Here is a 16,110-nt window from a genome sequence, read left to right on the forward strand (position 1 = left end):
TTAAAGTAATTCATTCAAGAATGATTTACTCAACCCAGCAAACCCATTACTAGGTATATATCCAAAAGAAAACAAATCGTTCTGCCAAAAAATACTTGCACTCACATGTTCACTGCAGCACTATTCACAATAGCAGAGACATGGAATCAACCTTCGTGCCCATCAATGGCGGACGGGGTAAAGAAAATATGGTATGCATACACCAGGCAATACTATGCAGCCATAAAAATGAATGGAATCATGTCCTTTTCAGTAACATGGTTGAGCTACAGGCTATTTGTTTCCTGACTTTTTGATGATCGCCATTCTAACTGGTGTGAGATGGTATCTCATTGTGGTTTTGATTTGCATTTCTCTGATGGCCAACCATTATGGAAAACAGTATGGCAATTCCTCAAGGATCTAGAACTAGAAGTACCATATGACCCAGCCATCCCATTACTGGGTATATACCCAAAGGATTATAAATCATGCTGCTATAAAGACACATGCACACGTATGTTTATTGCAGCACTATTCACAATAGCAAAGACTTGGAATCAACCCAAATGTCCATCAGTGACAGACTGAATTAAGAAAATGTGGCACATATACACTATGGAATACTATGCAGCCATAAAAAAGGATGAGTTTGTGTCCTTTGTAGGGACATGGATGCAGCTGGAAACCATCATTCTTAGCAAACTATCACAAGAACAGAAAACCAAACACCGCATGTTCTCACTCATAGGTGGGAACTGAACAATGAGATCGCTTGGACTCGGGAAGGGGGACATCACACACCGGGGCCTATCGTGGGGAGAGGGGAGGGGGGAGGGGGGAGGGATTGCATTGGGAGTTATACCTGATGTAAATGACGAATTGATGGGTGCTGACGAGTTGATGGGTGCAGCACACCAACATGGCACAAGTATACATATGTAACGAACCTGCACGTTATGCACATGTACCCTAGAACTTAAAGTATAATAATAATAATAAATAAATAAATAAATAAATAAATAAATAAATAAAAGTGAAAAAAAGGGAAATAAAAAAAGATGAGAACTATAGACACTGGGGACTACTAGAGTGGGGAGGGAGGTGGACAAGATTTAAAACTGACTGTTGGGTACTATGGTCAGTACCTGGGTGACAGAGTCATTTGTCACAAACCTCAACATCACAGAACATACCCAAGCGTCAAACTGCACATGTATCTCCTGAATCTAAAATAACAGTTGAAAAAAAAAAAAGTAAAGAACAAAAAAGAATTATTTACTAAGTGCCTACTATATTCTAGTCATAATGCTAAATGCCAATAATATAATCATACTACAATAGGCATAACAGATTCAAGTTCTGCCACAATGAAGCTTACTACAGTTTAGTGGAAGACACAGATATGAATCAAAGAATGACAGTTATACGCAAAATTACTACCATGAGAAGTATCTGGTAGCTGATCTAATTAACATCAAGAAACCTACATTTGACCTGAGTTCTTAAGGCTAGGTGAAAGTTACCCAGTTGGGAAGAGAAAAAGAGAAAATGTGATGTAGTGTGATTGGGACAGAAACATTTTCCTGGCAGAGAAAGTGTTTGCCAAGGTCGTGTGGCTGGAGAGGGGGTAGCATGTTGTCTACTCTGGAGGCTTTTGGTGTCATAAAGAGAAAAATAAAAATTGTCTGCAAAAGACCTGGTAATAATAACAACAACATGCACTGAATACCGTGTTCTACATATTGTTCTGAAACCCTTTATAAATAATGATTAATATATTTACATCTCACACCAACTTTGTGAGAGAAGTGGCATTATCCACATTTATAGATGTAGAATAGAGGAGGTCAAGCAATATGTCCAGGGTCTGAGAGCCATGAAGTATCAAAACTAGGATATTCCACAAGACTGACATTGTGCAGGGCTTTTCTTTGCCAGTAGGCTAAGACCTGCTTCCTCTTACAATGAAGTGGAGTCCCTTAAAGGAGTAGGTAACAAAAGGCTGATGTACATCTTTCTCATACCCAAGCCTGCATTGAGGCATGACTCCCAAGAAAACCACGAATTAACAAAAAGACCCAAACTCAAGTAACCCAGAAGTAAACAAGTTGTAAACCTTGCAATAATGTCATTCATGTGGCTGAAGTCTACCATAAATGGCGTGGCTTACATCTTCAAGGATCCTAGACTTACAATTCAGGTAACAGCCCACAGGAATTGGAATGAGTTTTTTTTTTTTTTTTCCTGATAGTATAAACAGTGTAATTTATAATGTCCCCCCCTTTTGGCTTTGGTTATTGGGAAAAATAAACAGCAAGTTCTCTGTGGCCTGTAATTTCAATCTGCTTTTCCTTCACCTGGCTTTCTAATCTTAATATTGTTTTTATATTTATTTTTACATAAATATGCATTATACTTCACATATATTTTTACATTCTATATACTATATATGCATTATATATTATATGTGTATTATATGTATAACATTACATGTATATTATATATAATATATAATACATAAAATATATAATTATAAAATATAATATATATTATGTATGTTATATATATTCATATAATCAGTGAAGAATGATTTACTCAACCCAGCAAACCCGTTACTAAATTATATATTATTATTATAATTATTACATTATATATATTATATGTAATGCTATATATATATCATTTTATATATAATGATATACATATAATACACATACATAATACATAATGTAGCACCTACTAGGTGCCAGTGCCAGGTTCGACCTTAGCACGCTCTGCATGGGGTAAAAAGATGGATAATGCACAGTTCCTGTCCCTGGTCTTGAAAGCTTATTCAAGTCAGCAGGTTTCAAATGAGAAAGAACTTTTAATGAAGGAAAAATAAAAGTGGGTGAAGGATATGAACAGACACTTCTCAAAAGAAGACATTTATGCAACCAACAGACATATGAATAAATGCTCATCATCACTGGTCATTAGAGAAATGCACATCAAAACCACAATGAGATGCCATCTCACACCAGTTAGAATGGCAATCATTAAAAAGTCAGGAAACGATAGACGCTGGAGAGGATGTGGAGAAACAGGAATGCTTTTACACTGTTGGTGGGAGTGTAAATTAGTTTGACCATTGTGGAAGACAGTGTGGCAATTCCTCAAGGATCTAGAACTACAAATACCATTTGACCCAGCAATCCCATTACTGGGTATATACCCAAAAGATTAGAAATCATTCTACTGTAAAGACACATGCACACATATGTTTATTGTGGCACTGTTCACAATAGCAAAAACTTGGAACCAACTCAGATGCTCATCAGTGATAGACTGGATTAAGAAAATGTGGCACAGATACACCATGGAATACTACATGGCCATAAAAAAGATGAGTTCATGTCCTTTGCAGGGACATGGATGAAGCTGGAAACCATCACTCTCAGCAAACTAACAGAGAAACAGAAAACCAAACACTGCATGTTCTCACTCATAAGTAGGAGTTGAACAATGAGAACTAATGGACACAGGGAGGAGAATATCACACAATGGGGCCTGTCAGGGGGTGGGGGGCAAGGGGAGAGAGAGCATTAGGAGAAACACCTAATGTAGATGACGGGTTGATGGGTGCAGCGAACCACAATGGCACGTGTATACTTACGTAACAAACCTGCACGTTCTGCACATGTACCCCAGAACTTAAAGTATAACAAAAAATAAATAAATAAAAATAAAAGCTGAACTGCCCAAGTCATTAAACAGAAATCCAAAATACTGATGAGGAAGTCAAGTCAAAGAAGAAAAACAGAGCTCAACAAGAGAGGACCTGGTAAAGTCAAAAGAGGGGAATAAATATGAGGTGGGAAGTGTTGACAGCATAAAGGAGAGGATGGACCTGCAGAAGGAGACCTTGTATTCCACTGCTTGGGAACTTGGTTGGAAATCAGGCTTTGAACAGCCCAGTCAGTGATTCCAAGCACCCCAGTTTCTGTGTGCCAATTTTCTCATCTACAGGCATCTCCATCCCACTAGGGGGCTAAAGGAATTAATTATAATTTTGATCAAATGCTTTGAGGTACACAAGTAAAAGGAACAGTGAATACAAACTATTATGATGTAAAAAATATTTTTAAAAACTATTGCTCACATTTATTAGTTTGGAGGTATAGACAGTAGCCCCCAGGCCTATTTTTTTGCTCTTAAGCAATGTATCTAACATGTGAGCATACACATATGAGAAGCCCAACACGCAGGCCACACACACAGCATGCACGAACATGTGCAGAGACCCAGGCACACATAAGCCACCAAAAGGGGTCTAATCTGTATGCAAGAAGAGGACAGATGCTAAAGTGTGCATGGAGTGGGCAGCTCAGTTGTTCATTTTTAGAACCCTAGAAGCTTTCCAAGTTCTACATGCTGTATAGCATACAGAATTGAAGCACTGAAAATAGCACAAAAGGTGGAGGGTATTATGAAGACAAAAAAGCCATTTGTTTATCTTTTCTCTGTTAAAAGTTTCGACCATGTGCTTGATCAGACTGTTCTGTCTGCTAAAGACACCTACATAAAGGCTCCAAAGTAAAAGTCCCAAAGAACTGTCCAGAGGGTCTCTGTGGCAAAGGAGCCTCAGATGGGAATCCCCAAGCTTTGCTGACATCACCTGAAGGTCAAGCTCCCCAGTCTGGAGGTGCACCTTCCCTACCCCTTCACTTGGCTAACCAAGGTCTACTCATCCTGTAGATCTCACACAGCTGTCACTTTCTCAGAAGTCATTTATTGGCCACTCAGCTAGGTCAGTTTCTTCTTAAATTCTCTCTTCATACTCTGTAGACTGCTTGGAAGCTAATCAGAATTGTGACTGCTATTGTTTAACCACTAAATGTCTTGTACTGAAATATAAGATTCCAGAAGATAGTGCCCATGTCTGTCTTGTTCACCGGATGACTCCGTAGCACGGTGCATTCATTCATTCTCAAGTAAATGAATGAATTAAATCTTGTGATTTCAGCCTTCAGCCTCTGGAATCTAGCTTCACTTTCTTTCCTGGATCCTGCTCTAGTAAGCCATTTTTTCAGCTACCTACTATTCAGGGTAAGGCTAACAACTCTGTAACTGAGGTGGTAAAGATAGGGTGAGTGCAAACTATTTACCCATATCAGCAATTAACTAACACAAGTTGGCATGCAGTTCACAGATCAGGCTGTCATCAAAATACACAACTACAGGATTTTAATGCACACTGAAATCTTTTCATTCCTATTGCCTGTCTTATTCAGTGATTCAATGTACCTTACTGGCACTAACCATTAAAATCATGTATTGAGGACCTATTATGTGTCAGGTACAAGATATTATATCCCATTTAAGTCCCAAAACAAGCTTGCAACATTAACCAATAAGAAAACTGTGGCTCAGAAAAGTTAAGATTTGCCCAAGGTCACAATCAGTAAGGAGATGAGTGGAACATAAGCCCAGCTCTCTCTGAATCTGAAGGCCATGCTCTGGCAATACTCTCCCATTTCTCATCCTATAATAAGATGTCTGTAGAGCGTGTGCATATGCCCCGACTGGCTCGACTTGAATTCCAACCCTGCCATTTACTATCTGTGGGGCTTGGGCAAGTTTCTTGGGCTCTCTGCTGTCAATTCCTTTGTAAAACAGATATAACAGCAGTACTCTCCTAATGGACGTTGTTTTAAGGATTAATTTATACATGTTAAGTACTAAGAACAATGCTTGGCACATAATAAGCAATCAGTATTAGCCCCTTTTTGGCCTGTGCCTATTGTCATTATTATTATTAACAATACTATTATGTGCATGCTATTAATTACGCCACTGAACTGCCTCCCTTTGGGATGAAAGAACCAAATGTACTTGGAACAATGTGTCCCCCTTACTCTTCCAAACAACCCAAGATGAAAAGATTTTTCTTTTCTTTCTGTGCAATTTCAGCAAGCATTCACTGAACCCTTTAATGATGGGCAAAGCAGTCTACTACTGGGAGAAGACCACTTCCTTACTCTTCAGAAAGAGATGGAGGCTGGTCAGAAGCTTCACCTACAGAAATTCAGTAAGACACAAATAGGAATTCAGGGAAGCAGGGCTTAGCATGGATCCTCCTAGTAGGCAATCCTACCGTGTCACTCTCCTGTTCAACTTCTGGCTCTTGCATTGGCTCTAGTAGTAGTTTGAGGAAAGGAGTCAGGACTTACGGTCTCCCACCCTTGGTTAAAAAAAAAAAGAAAAGAAAAGCAAGTCTCCTTACATTTCTTTTATATATTGGGTTTTTCCCCAAGACTATTTGATCAAAGTGTTCTACTGAGAAAACTGAAAATTAAAAACGTCGTAAACTCCTTGTCACAGTATTCAATTCCTTCATAACCTGGCCCATCCTAACGTGTCTAGATTCATCTTGTATCAACCCCTTCTTGGCACTTTTACCCTCAAAACTAAGCTATGTGCAGTTTCCAGAACCTGCCGTCTCAGCCTCATGCCTTGGCACCAGTTGTATTCTTGGCCGGAACATCCTCACCTGATTGTCCTCCTGGGCTTCCTCAGTGAGGACTGTCTCCTCACAGTCCCATCAAAGTTTACAAGTAACATTATTTACAAATTCTACAACCTTGTTATAAAGTGTATAACCTTTATTTATAAATATTTAGGGCAAGGTTGTGTTACTGTGAACAGGCAAAAGACTATTTTTTTCATCTTTAAATTTCCAGTGCCTATCATAAAGTAGATTTTAGTAAATGTTTGTTGAATAAATCAATGAAAAAAGAATCACATGAAATTAAACACTACATGAATTGAAGACTGAAAACAATGTGGTTAAGAGGATAGACTTAAAGGATGGGGTTACACTGCTCAGGCTGAAATATTCACTCCTTCCTTTGGCAGCCATGTTACACTGAGCAAGATACTTAAAATGCCTTGCTTTCACATCTCTAAAATGGGGCTAATCATGGAACCTGCTTGGTTAGTTGCTGAGAGGATCAAATGAATTAATATATAGAAAGTATTTTAAAGAGTTCTGGCACATAGTAATCACTCATTTAGTGCTAGCTACCATTATTATTCTTTTTGATATGAATATAAAAAGTGTAACTAGAGAAACAGTTTACTTAAGGATCAAATCACTTTTGAACACACTCACCAGAATGTATGATATTATGGTCATAGAATTCTCCTGTTTTTGCTCACCCAGCATCTTTTCCACCCTTTTCTATAATAACGCTCAGGTTTTTCTTTGAGAAATCAACTCTCTCCAACTCTCAGTCCCTGCGGTAGGTTGCAGAGCCAGGCATCCAGCCCAGCGTGGACTGGAGAGTCAGAAATTGGCTCAGGGATGGGGATATGGTCCAAGCTGGACCACTGATACTCAGACTGGCACCTTTGCAGGGACTAATGGCAATGGGGTAGTGAAAACATGAGCCTGCAGCTGCTGTTGGGACGAAAGCAGAGCCCACAGATGGAGAGAGACAAAATCCTGATCATGTTAGGTGACTCTCTGCATCCTGCTGAGGTTTTTGTTGTTTTAATTCATACAAGCTGGTAAATTCCCTTTTCAGCTTCATTCAGTTTAGGTGGAGGTTTGGTACTACAACCTCAAATGTCCTGAGTAATCACAACCAGTCATTGTAAAGGGAAAAGCTTACAATATTAAGACTTAATTTCATTAAATCTTATATGCACCTCAAGGTGTCATTGTAATGGGACTACTTTACACTAGGAATTTTTATCCAAATGAAAATGGGGATTATTTACAGGGTTATCAAAAAAAAAAATAGCTCCTTCACACTTGGTGGCCAGAAAGAAGTAAATACAAGACCCTAGAAAAGTGGTACTCTCATTTTGATGTGTGTGACACTCCGAAGAGTTTATAGAAAAGGCAGATTTTGAAGCTACCCCAGAAATCCTGCGGCAGGCCCAGGAATCTGCATTTCTCATGAGTACCTTAGGGGTGCTGACTGCCCACTGATGCTGATGGTCCACTTTGAGAAACACTACCTGGGAGGGTCTAGCTCCTCCTAGATGCCATAGGTCAATCTAGAGTGCAAAAATCCAGCTGAGAGGTAAACCCCAGACTGTGACAAAATGGGGGAAATTTCCATAATGATTTCATGAACTTAAGATCTTCAAGGCATACTCTGAGCTTAAGCACGAATTCTGAAGCAAATGTTGGCAAATTTGGAAGTGTTTCAGCTCTAAAAATGGAAGGATATAAGCATTATATCCAGTTCTCTCAATGGCTATTTTATATTAAAAAGGAAGTGATATAGAATAAAAACAATAATTTAAAAATGGATTTTAGGCTTGTGGCTTTATCAGTTTCATAAAAATAAACTATAGTAACTTTGTAGTAGGTCATAGCATACAATTAACAAAGACGACCTTTGAGAATTGATTTCAGTTTTTAACAGAGCAGTCATAATGAGTACAATTATAATAATTGGTAAGAAGCTTTTACAGCATTCTGTAATACACAAAAGACAACATGGCAAAATAGAATAGATTGTTTTCTAAAGGCACCACATGAGTTTCACAAAGGAAATTTTATGTTGACTGTGATGTGTAAGGGGATGATACAAACGTCACTTGATGCCACATCAGACACCACAAAAATAAGAAAACCATTTCCTGATGTGCATCCATGTTTGCCTTTGTTAAAAGTCAGTGGTTAAATAATCATCAGTGATGTGACTGAATCACAGAAACTATCTAGCCCTCCTCAATAGGAGTTCCCCAAGATAATTAAGCCTAAATACTATAAAGTATCCACTCTATGTAATGGATTGACACTCCTTTGCATGTAAAATGGCCTTACATCTGTACTCTCCTTGGGAGAACTGAGAAGACAGTCTCTCAAGTCATCTTCTGTAGGGCTTAGATGCTTAATGAAACCCAGTTTAGAAAGACTGACAGACATTCCTTAAGCTGACAATACATACCCTGGGAAAAATAACTGTAACTTTTAATTCCAAGCAAGGTGGTCTAGCAATAGTGGTTCTTGAGTAGTTTGTATAGTTTCTGGTTCTACTTGTGAGGCTTTAAATTGTTCAGAGTCATACTTTGAGCATCAATATGCATTTTATGCACCGAGATTAATGACATCAGTGGAACTCTCAACTGTAGTTCTTCAGAACCACACAATAGAATTTAATCTAGAGCATGAATGTCTTGGACTCCTTCCACAGCCATTAATTGTTAAACTGCCAAGCTCATGTCATTATGCAGAGATTCTATTCAATCCAAGGAAAATACAGTAGTATGACTTCAGCTGAATTGCAAAACAAATTCTGATTCGTCCTGTGGTTGGAGCTTTGTAAAATGTTTATATATTTATAATGGGTTTCTATGTAGAGACTGATAGTATCTGATCTTAATTTTTGTGTCAGATCCTGATAATTGACCATTCCAGTATCCACTCTCCCTTCATTTCTGACTAATAGAATCTGGATTTTTAACTAGACACATTAGTAGAATAAAAGACTATATTTTCTAGCTTCCCTTGCAGCTAGATAGGGGCAATGAAAACAGAAGTAGTAATGTTGAATGGAAGTAGAAAATATTTCACTGGAAGGGGCTCATTTGTACCCCTCTGCTTCTCCTGTTCTCCCTTTTCTGCCTGCCATAAAGTGTGATCAATGGAAATCCAGTAAATATCTTGAACCATAAAGCAACCGTAACTGTGGATGCTGTGCATTAGAATGATGGAGGAGAAAGATAAAAACATCCTTCACTCTACCACATCACTGACATACATCCCTGGGCTGTCCACCTTTAGGCTCCTTTAACATGAGAGAGCAAGACACTTCTATTTTGCTTAATCTTCTGTTATTTAGAGTTTTCTTAAACCGAATTAATATAATGAACATGCAGTTTATTATTCAGTAAAGGCCAGGTGAATTAATAAACTAACTGGGACTAAATATTTGAACTTTTGCAACACCTGAAACTTAAATAATGTATTTAAGACAAATAAAAAGAATTAGCACTTGAACTAAATGGTAACAAATGTACAGGAACAAAATCTTTTACTCGTTAAAAATACATATAACTTAAAGAGGAATTTAGATAAATCGTAAGTCAGTACAATGTGTGGTGTAAACAATAATTAGTGAAATGTGTATTATGATAGGTAACTATCATATAACATATACTTATCAAAGGTAGCAAAGTGAGCCCAAAAGGTATGGGTTGAAGTTTGTCATACAGACATATTGTGTGTCTTTCTTATTTATTTATTTAGTTTTCCTATGTGTTTTTCTTATTTGATGCTTTTGTGTGACCCATTCATTCTATGTCTATTTATATTGAATAATCAACTTCTGGACTGAATGGAAGACTTTGGTCTTTCAGCTTTCATGTACAGCAGACAGACATCTTAGAAAAATCCCCAGGACAACAGAAAATTATTAACATGCCTTTGATGTCCAGTGAATCCTTTCAAGTCTGATTTTTGCTGTGTACTCTTGAAAAGGCATTAAAATATTTTAAGTAAGCCTAGCAAAAGGATAGAAAACATTAGATTGTATTTAAAATAAAATCTATTTCTTAGATTGCTTTTGATTATCTAGGCAGAAATTTTGTTTCAGTGTTGTTCTATAATGATAAGAATTTGTGTTTATTGTGATTATTTGATCAGTAATATTTTGTTTTGGGAAATATTCATGTTAAATATCCTACTAGGATCTTAGAGTCATCCAAGTCATGATCTCTTCAGTCAGCTACTGCATACTCTTCCTTATGTTAAACACAAGTGGGTAAAAATATTAGATATTTAGGAAGATTATTTTTCTGGAAAACAATTTTTTTCTATCATTAACTTCTTTATTACAAATATACAGATGACCCTTCATTTACAATGGTTCAACGTACGATTTTTTTTGACTAACAGTGGTGTGAAATCAACATGCATTTGGTAGAAATCATACTTCAAGTACCTGTATAACCATTCTGTTTTTCACTTTCAATATAGTAATCAACAAATTACATGAGATATTCAACATTGTATTATAAAATAGGCTTTGTGATAGATGACTCCTCAACTGTAGGCTACTGTAAGTGTTCTGAGCATGTTTAAGGTAGGCTAGGCTAAGTTATCATGTTCGATAGGTAGGTTATGTGTATTAAATGCATTTTCAACTTAGGATATTTTCTACTTATGATGGGCCTATCAGGATGTGACCCCGTCGTAAGTCAAGGAGCATCTGCATGGCTATAGAGATGGCAAGATAAAGACACTTACCCCTGTGACATCCATAACCTTAATGGCTGCAAGCTGGCCCGTTTTGACATGACGACCCTGTAAAGGAAAAATAATAACAAAAGATTTAGTTCTGATGACGAATAGTAGCGTTCAATTCCAACCATAAAGAAAAATTGCTTGGATCAGTGCTGTACTATGTCAATGAGGGGAGAGAGAAAGACAGACACACACAGAAACACCATCTCTACTTAGTGGTTGTTTTGTAAAACATCCCCAGTCGCTTTGTTTATTTTCACGGTGGGTGTCAAGTCAAATAAAAGATGCAAGGTTGAACAATTTGGTTCTACTTCCTCTCCAAGGCATTTGACAAGAGCTTATGTGAGAGAAGGATTTACGTGGAAGGGGAGCTAGGCCTGCGTGGAAAATACACAAATATCTCTCTGTTAGAAAACACTTGGTAGATGAAGAAACTTTGGTTTCTTTCATTCTTAAAATATCCTGTAATGGTTTTAACTGGATATGATTCTGCTATAATTCACCTGAGATTGTTCATTTATCTTTATTTAAAAGGGAACCTAAAATAAAACAGACAGCAATCAATCCAAATTTGTGATCAAGGAGACAGTGTTGAACATTAGGGACTGCTTCCCCAAGGTGGGCACTTTTGGTCTTTAGAACCACAGTGAAGCAGCAACCACATGGCAAAATCAGAAGCAAGTAGGGAGCGCCAAGTGGGCACTCTCAGAAGAGAATTATTTTCTCTTTGCTTGCGCCTTGAGAAAACACAATGTCTAAATGTGACTCTCAGACAACAGCAAAGATGGTCATACTCACTACTTTTACATGAATTTTATATATAGTTTCCAAAATACATTTTATTGCTGCTATCAGGCAATAAAATGCAGCTTCTAAGATCAGGGGGGTTCAAAACCTAGCTGCATGACCTTAGGCAAGTCCCTCAACCTTCCAAGCCTCAGTCTCCTCATCTCAAAAACTGAAATAATAATACCTAATGCACAGAATTGTAGTGAGAACGATATGAGATAATGTATACAAAGTACTTGACAGTGACATATGCAGATTAGCTGTCAGCAGATGCTGGTTGTAATTATGTATGGTCCTGTCTTCTGATTAATTTTAAATGTTGTCTTCCCTACTGAACTATATGTTTCCTAAAGGCAAGCACCGTGTCTCATCAATGTATTTCCAGTACCTGGAAAAGTAAGGGTCTACCCCATAGATGCTGTGGCATGTTTATGAATTAACAACAGATAAGGAGGCATATATAATTGTGTTGTGGAAAAAGTGATTGGCCTGGTATGATTTAGATTCAGTAGTTGAAGCTCGTGAAAATGTGCTAGCTTAGTTGGATCAAATTTTTTAAAAATTGTGGTAGAAAACATTATTGGGTCAGTTTTGTAATTGAGAGCTCCTATATCTTCATGCTCTCGAATCTTTTCCCGTTTTCTGCTACTTCTCTCCCTTACTACCCTAATTTTCCCGACTCCTCTGGTCTTTTAACTTCTGCCCATTCTGCCTGCCCTCTTTCTTCTCTCACATATCTCAGCTTTAAAAATCTATTTACTCTGATTCTGGTAGTGCTTCCTTCCACTTTTGACCCCCATTCTGCTGCCCTTTTTTCCTCCTCACTGGGGAAAGAGCACAAAGAAGGAGACAGTAGATCAGTAATCCAATATGGTCACAGATACAGCCCCTCACATTTATTTCAACTTTCCTGAAATCAAGGGAGGGGGTGGCGTGTTACCTTGTAAAGAGCCCTGGACCAGAATCCCAGAGGCCCAGTTCTTGCCCAGGCTCTGCCCATGACCATCAGGTGTGTCTGGGCCCTCATTTCCCCATCTACAAAATGTAGGGGGACTGGGCTCAGTGGTTGGTGGAGAGGGCAGTGAGTGGGTGTCAGCCCTACCAACTCTTTCCATCCCAAGGAGCATGTAGAAATTTAGTTTTCACAAGATTGATAGGGAGAGAAGTGCCACTGCTACAGAACCAGGAACACTAACTTTCTTGCAGAGCAGCAATGCTACCTTTCCTGCAAACCACGAGTCAATCTTGCACAAAGAAGAAGTAGCAACAGCGTCCTCTTTTGAGTCTGTGATGCCGTAATGATGACCCTTGCAAAGGAATCAACAGCTTTGTAACCAACAGTGGACTTTCAAGGAATGGCTATAAATCATGTCTTAAATAATGGCTTCATCTATTAAAGCACTGAAAGAGGGTAGGGGAAATGTAGGCAAATACAGAAGGTCTGTCTGATATTATATAGCTGATTTGCATTGAAATTATTGTAATGGTATGTGTAACAGGATACAGACAAACCACTGGTCACGGCTTGCAAGGCCCTTCAAGAGCTGACCCCCTTTCTGCCACACCACCTTGGTAGGCTCCCACTTGCTCTTACTCTGTGGACCTTGAGAACAAACAGTTTGCACTTCTGTAAATGTACTTTATTGTTTCTTGCCTCTCAGATGGTATGTTTTCTTGGTCTGGGGTGCCCTTTGCCTTCTTGACTCCTCAGACAACTTACTCTCTCTTTCTAGATTCAATTAAAGTACTCTGTCCTCTGATACCTCACTGTCAATTTCTCATCACCTCTGTCTATCAATGAACATGTCCCTGGGTGTATTATTCCAAGGACCTCAAAGGATTAATAGCCTTCTCTCCCTCTCTGGTCTTCCTTCCTCTCTTCCTTCCTTCCCCTGTGGCTCCATTTGCAGCCCAACCTTCTTCCCAAATAAAACCTTAAGTGAACTCCCCTGGTTCAAGCAGGGACTTGAGCACCCAACTCTAGTCTGCTCTGCCTCCCAATTCCCCTCATTCCTGAGGGAGTCCCTGAGGCATGTCTGCCAGCATGCACTTTGAGAGACTTTGCAGTAGTTTTTTTTAAGTCCTTAAGAAGCAGGAAATCCTCTTTGAGTGAATAATTTGTTACAAGGACACCTCAACACCTAGTTCTTTCCATCAGCAGCATAGGGCTGAGCTAGCCTATGGTACTGGCCCAAGGCCAGAGATGAGGCAGGATAAAAGTGACCTGTATTACATTTCAAACACAGGCAGTGGGCAGTTCTTGTGGAAATAAATAAAATATCAGCTCTTTTAAAAAACTTAAGTATACATGGCTTTTGTTGTTGCTATTGTGTCTTTTGTTTTGTTTTTGTTTGTTTGTTTTTTAAGTAGCCACTATGAAAATGATGGAAGGTAACACTGGAAAGGAAGACAACATTATGTTTCTTCCATTTTAAATTTCATTTCCCGGCTGAAACAGCAGTTCTCAGTGGGTCTGACAGACGACTGAATAATACGCCTTGGGATGGCAGTTTGGGCTGATGTGAGGTCCCGGAGGTGGAACAATCAGCAGCCTCAGCTCACTCGCAGGCAAAGGCATCCCCACGCTCCCGAGCAGGAAGGACGCTGAGCTGCCACACGTCGCTGATCAGGAAAGGGCCATGAAGCAACTTGCCCAGCGTGAGGTGTCTTTCATATCACCAGAGAAGATCAGGCCAAGTTATGATCCAGATTAAGGCAGACTTGCAGGGAATGGCAGAGAGTCACCCTACTTAAAGCTCACTAGGAACCTGAGGCACAGTCATTGTAGGACAGTGTTTAAAGAGGCAACTTTATAAAATCAGAAATGAATTGAGTAGGAAGGGCCCCTAAGAGCCTAATCCAGTCCTCTCCTTTTAGAGATGAGGCCAAAATCTCACATCTAAACTCAGGACACTTTCTCCTCCATCCCTCTTCCACCATCCAGCTCCTAAATCACAAATTTCTACCACCAAACTTTTAAAATCATTTTTAAAACAAACTTTTAATATTTTACTTAACTTGAAATAAATATCAAATCAGTCATCTCTGCTTTACATAGGATTTTTAATAACTTATTTTTTAATAATTATTTTTTAAATTTGGGGGCAGTGCAGCAAAGGAGGATGTTATTGCAATAGAATTTTGAAGGGAAAATGTAATAGTACCCCAATTCTAACGTATTTTTCCATATAAGATAAATTTAAAATGCAAATATAGATGCCATCTAAATTTAGATCTAAAATACATGTTTCAAGCTCGTGCAGTGTTGCATGTCTGTACTCCCAGCTACTGAGGCAGAAGGATGGCTTGACTCCAGGAGTTTGAGGCCAGCCTGGGAAACACAGCAAGATCCCATCTCTAAAATGGACAAATGAATGAATGAAAAAAATATACATGTGCAACCAAGAACTGAAAATTAAATTCTGAAAAGAAAAAACTTCTAAAAGGAGACAAAAGAGTTAAAAAAAATTCTCCATGAAAATTAGAGAAAATGTCCTGTCAGATTGCAGTTGCTAAGTCATTTTTTTAATAAAAGGATGAACTAAATTATTTTTTTCCTACTGAAATAACCAATAATGGCAAAATCTAGTGAACACACTAAATCTAGAAAAGTAAAACTGATAATCTGATAGGACCCCAAGCCTAATGTCAGATAATGACCTAAAGCATAAAAAGCATATCCACCAGAAAGGAACAAGAAAGGCATCAAAACAAGGGAGGCAGAGCCTTGGGGCCACTCAGTGCTGGGGGCATGGCTCAGTCTGGTCCTCAGACACACACACACACACACACACACACACACACACACACACACACACAACTCTGCACCCCTCTTCCCTTCTTCTCCCTCACTTTTGAGGCAATAAACTATGCTGATCCTTGTTCTACGTAAAATAATTCAACATCCAGGTGAAATCCAAATCACTCAAGTACGATTAATACAATACCCTACTCCTTCAACTCTTCCCTAAAATGAATGCAAGAGAAGACAACAGTTTTGTTTTAACAGCCATATAAGCTTCACCTCTGTTGCTGTTGTTATTTTCTAAGGAAGAGCAAGAGGGTTTTTGAGCTGCTAGCCTAAGGCTAGCCCG

The 16,110-nt window shown here is 38.6% G+C and overlaps 1 protein-coding gene across 8 annotated transcripts in view; it reads right to left on the reverse strand.

Annotated features, from left to right (window-relative positions):
- The window catches only part of LOC105465735 (TRAF2 and NCK interacting kinase), a 410,880-nt gene that overhangs the window by 170,585 nt on the left and 224,185 nt on the right, over positions 1–16,110 (reverse strand). For 6 of the 8 annotated variants that reach the window (XM_071091238.1, XM_011714344.3, XM_011714334.3 and 3 more), the window contains exon 3: positions 11,231–11,287. In XM_071091238.1, the coding sequence (XP_070947339.1) occupies positions 11,231–11,245 (15 nt within the window). In that variant the 5' untranslated portion in view covers positions 11,246–11,287. Of the gene's footprint in view, positions 1–6,118; positions 6,571–11,230; positions 11,288–12,956; positions 13,032–16,110 lie in introns of those variants that run through there. The other 2 variants (XM_071091236.1, XM_071091237.1) reach the window with 2 other exon arrangements.

This window comes from Macaca nemestrina, chromosome 2 (assembly GCF_043159975.1).
Source record: "Macaca nemestrina isolate mMacNem1 chromosome 2, mMacNem.hap1, whole genome shotgun sequence".
In the NCBI taxonomy this organism is placed as follows: domain Eukaryota; kingdom Metazoa; phylum Chordata; class Mammalia; order Primates; family Cercopithecidae; genus Macaca; species Macaca nemestrina.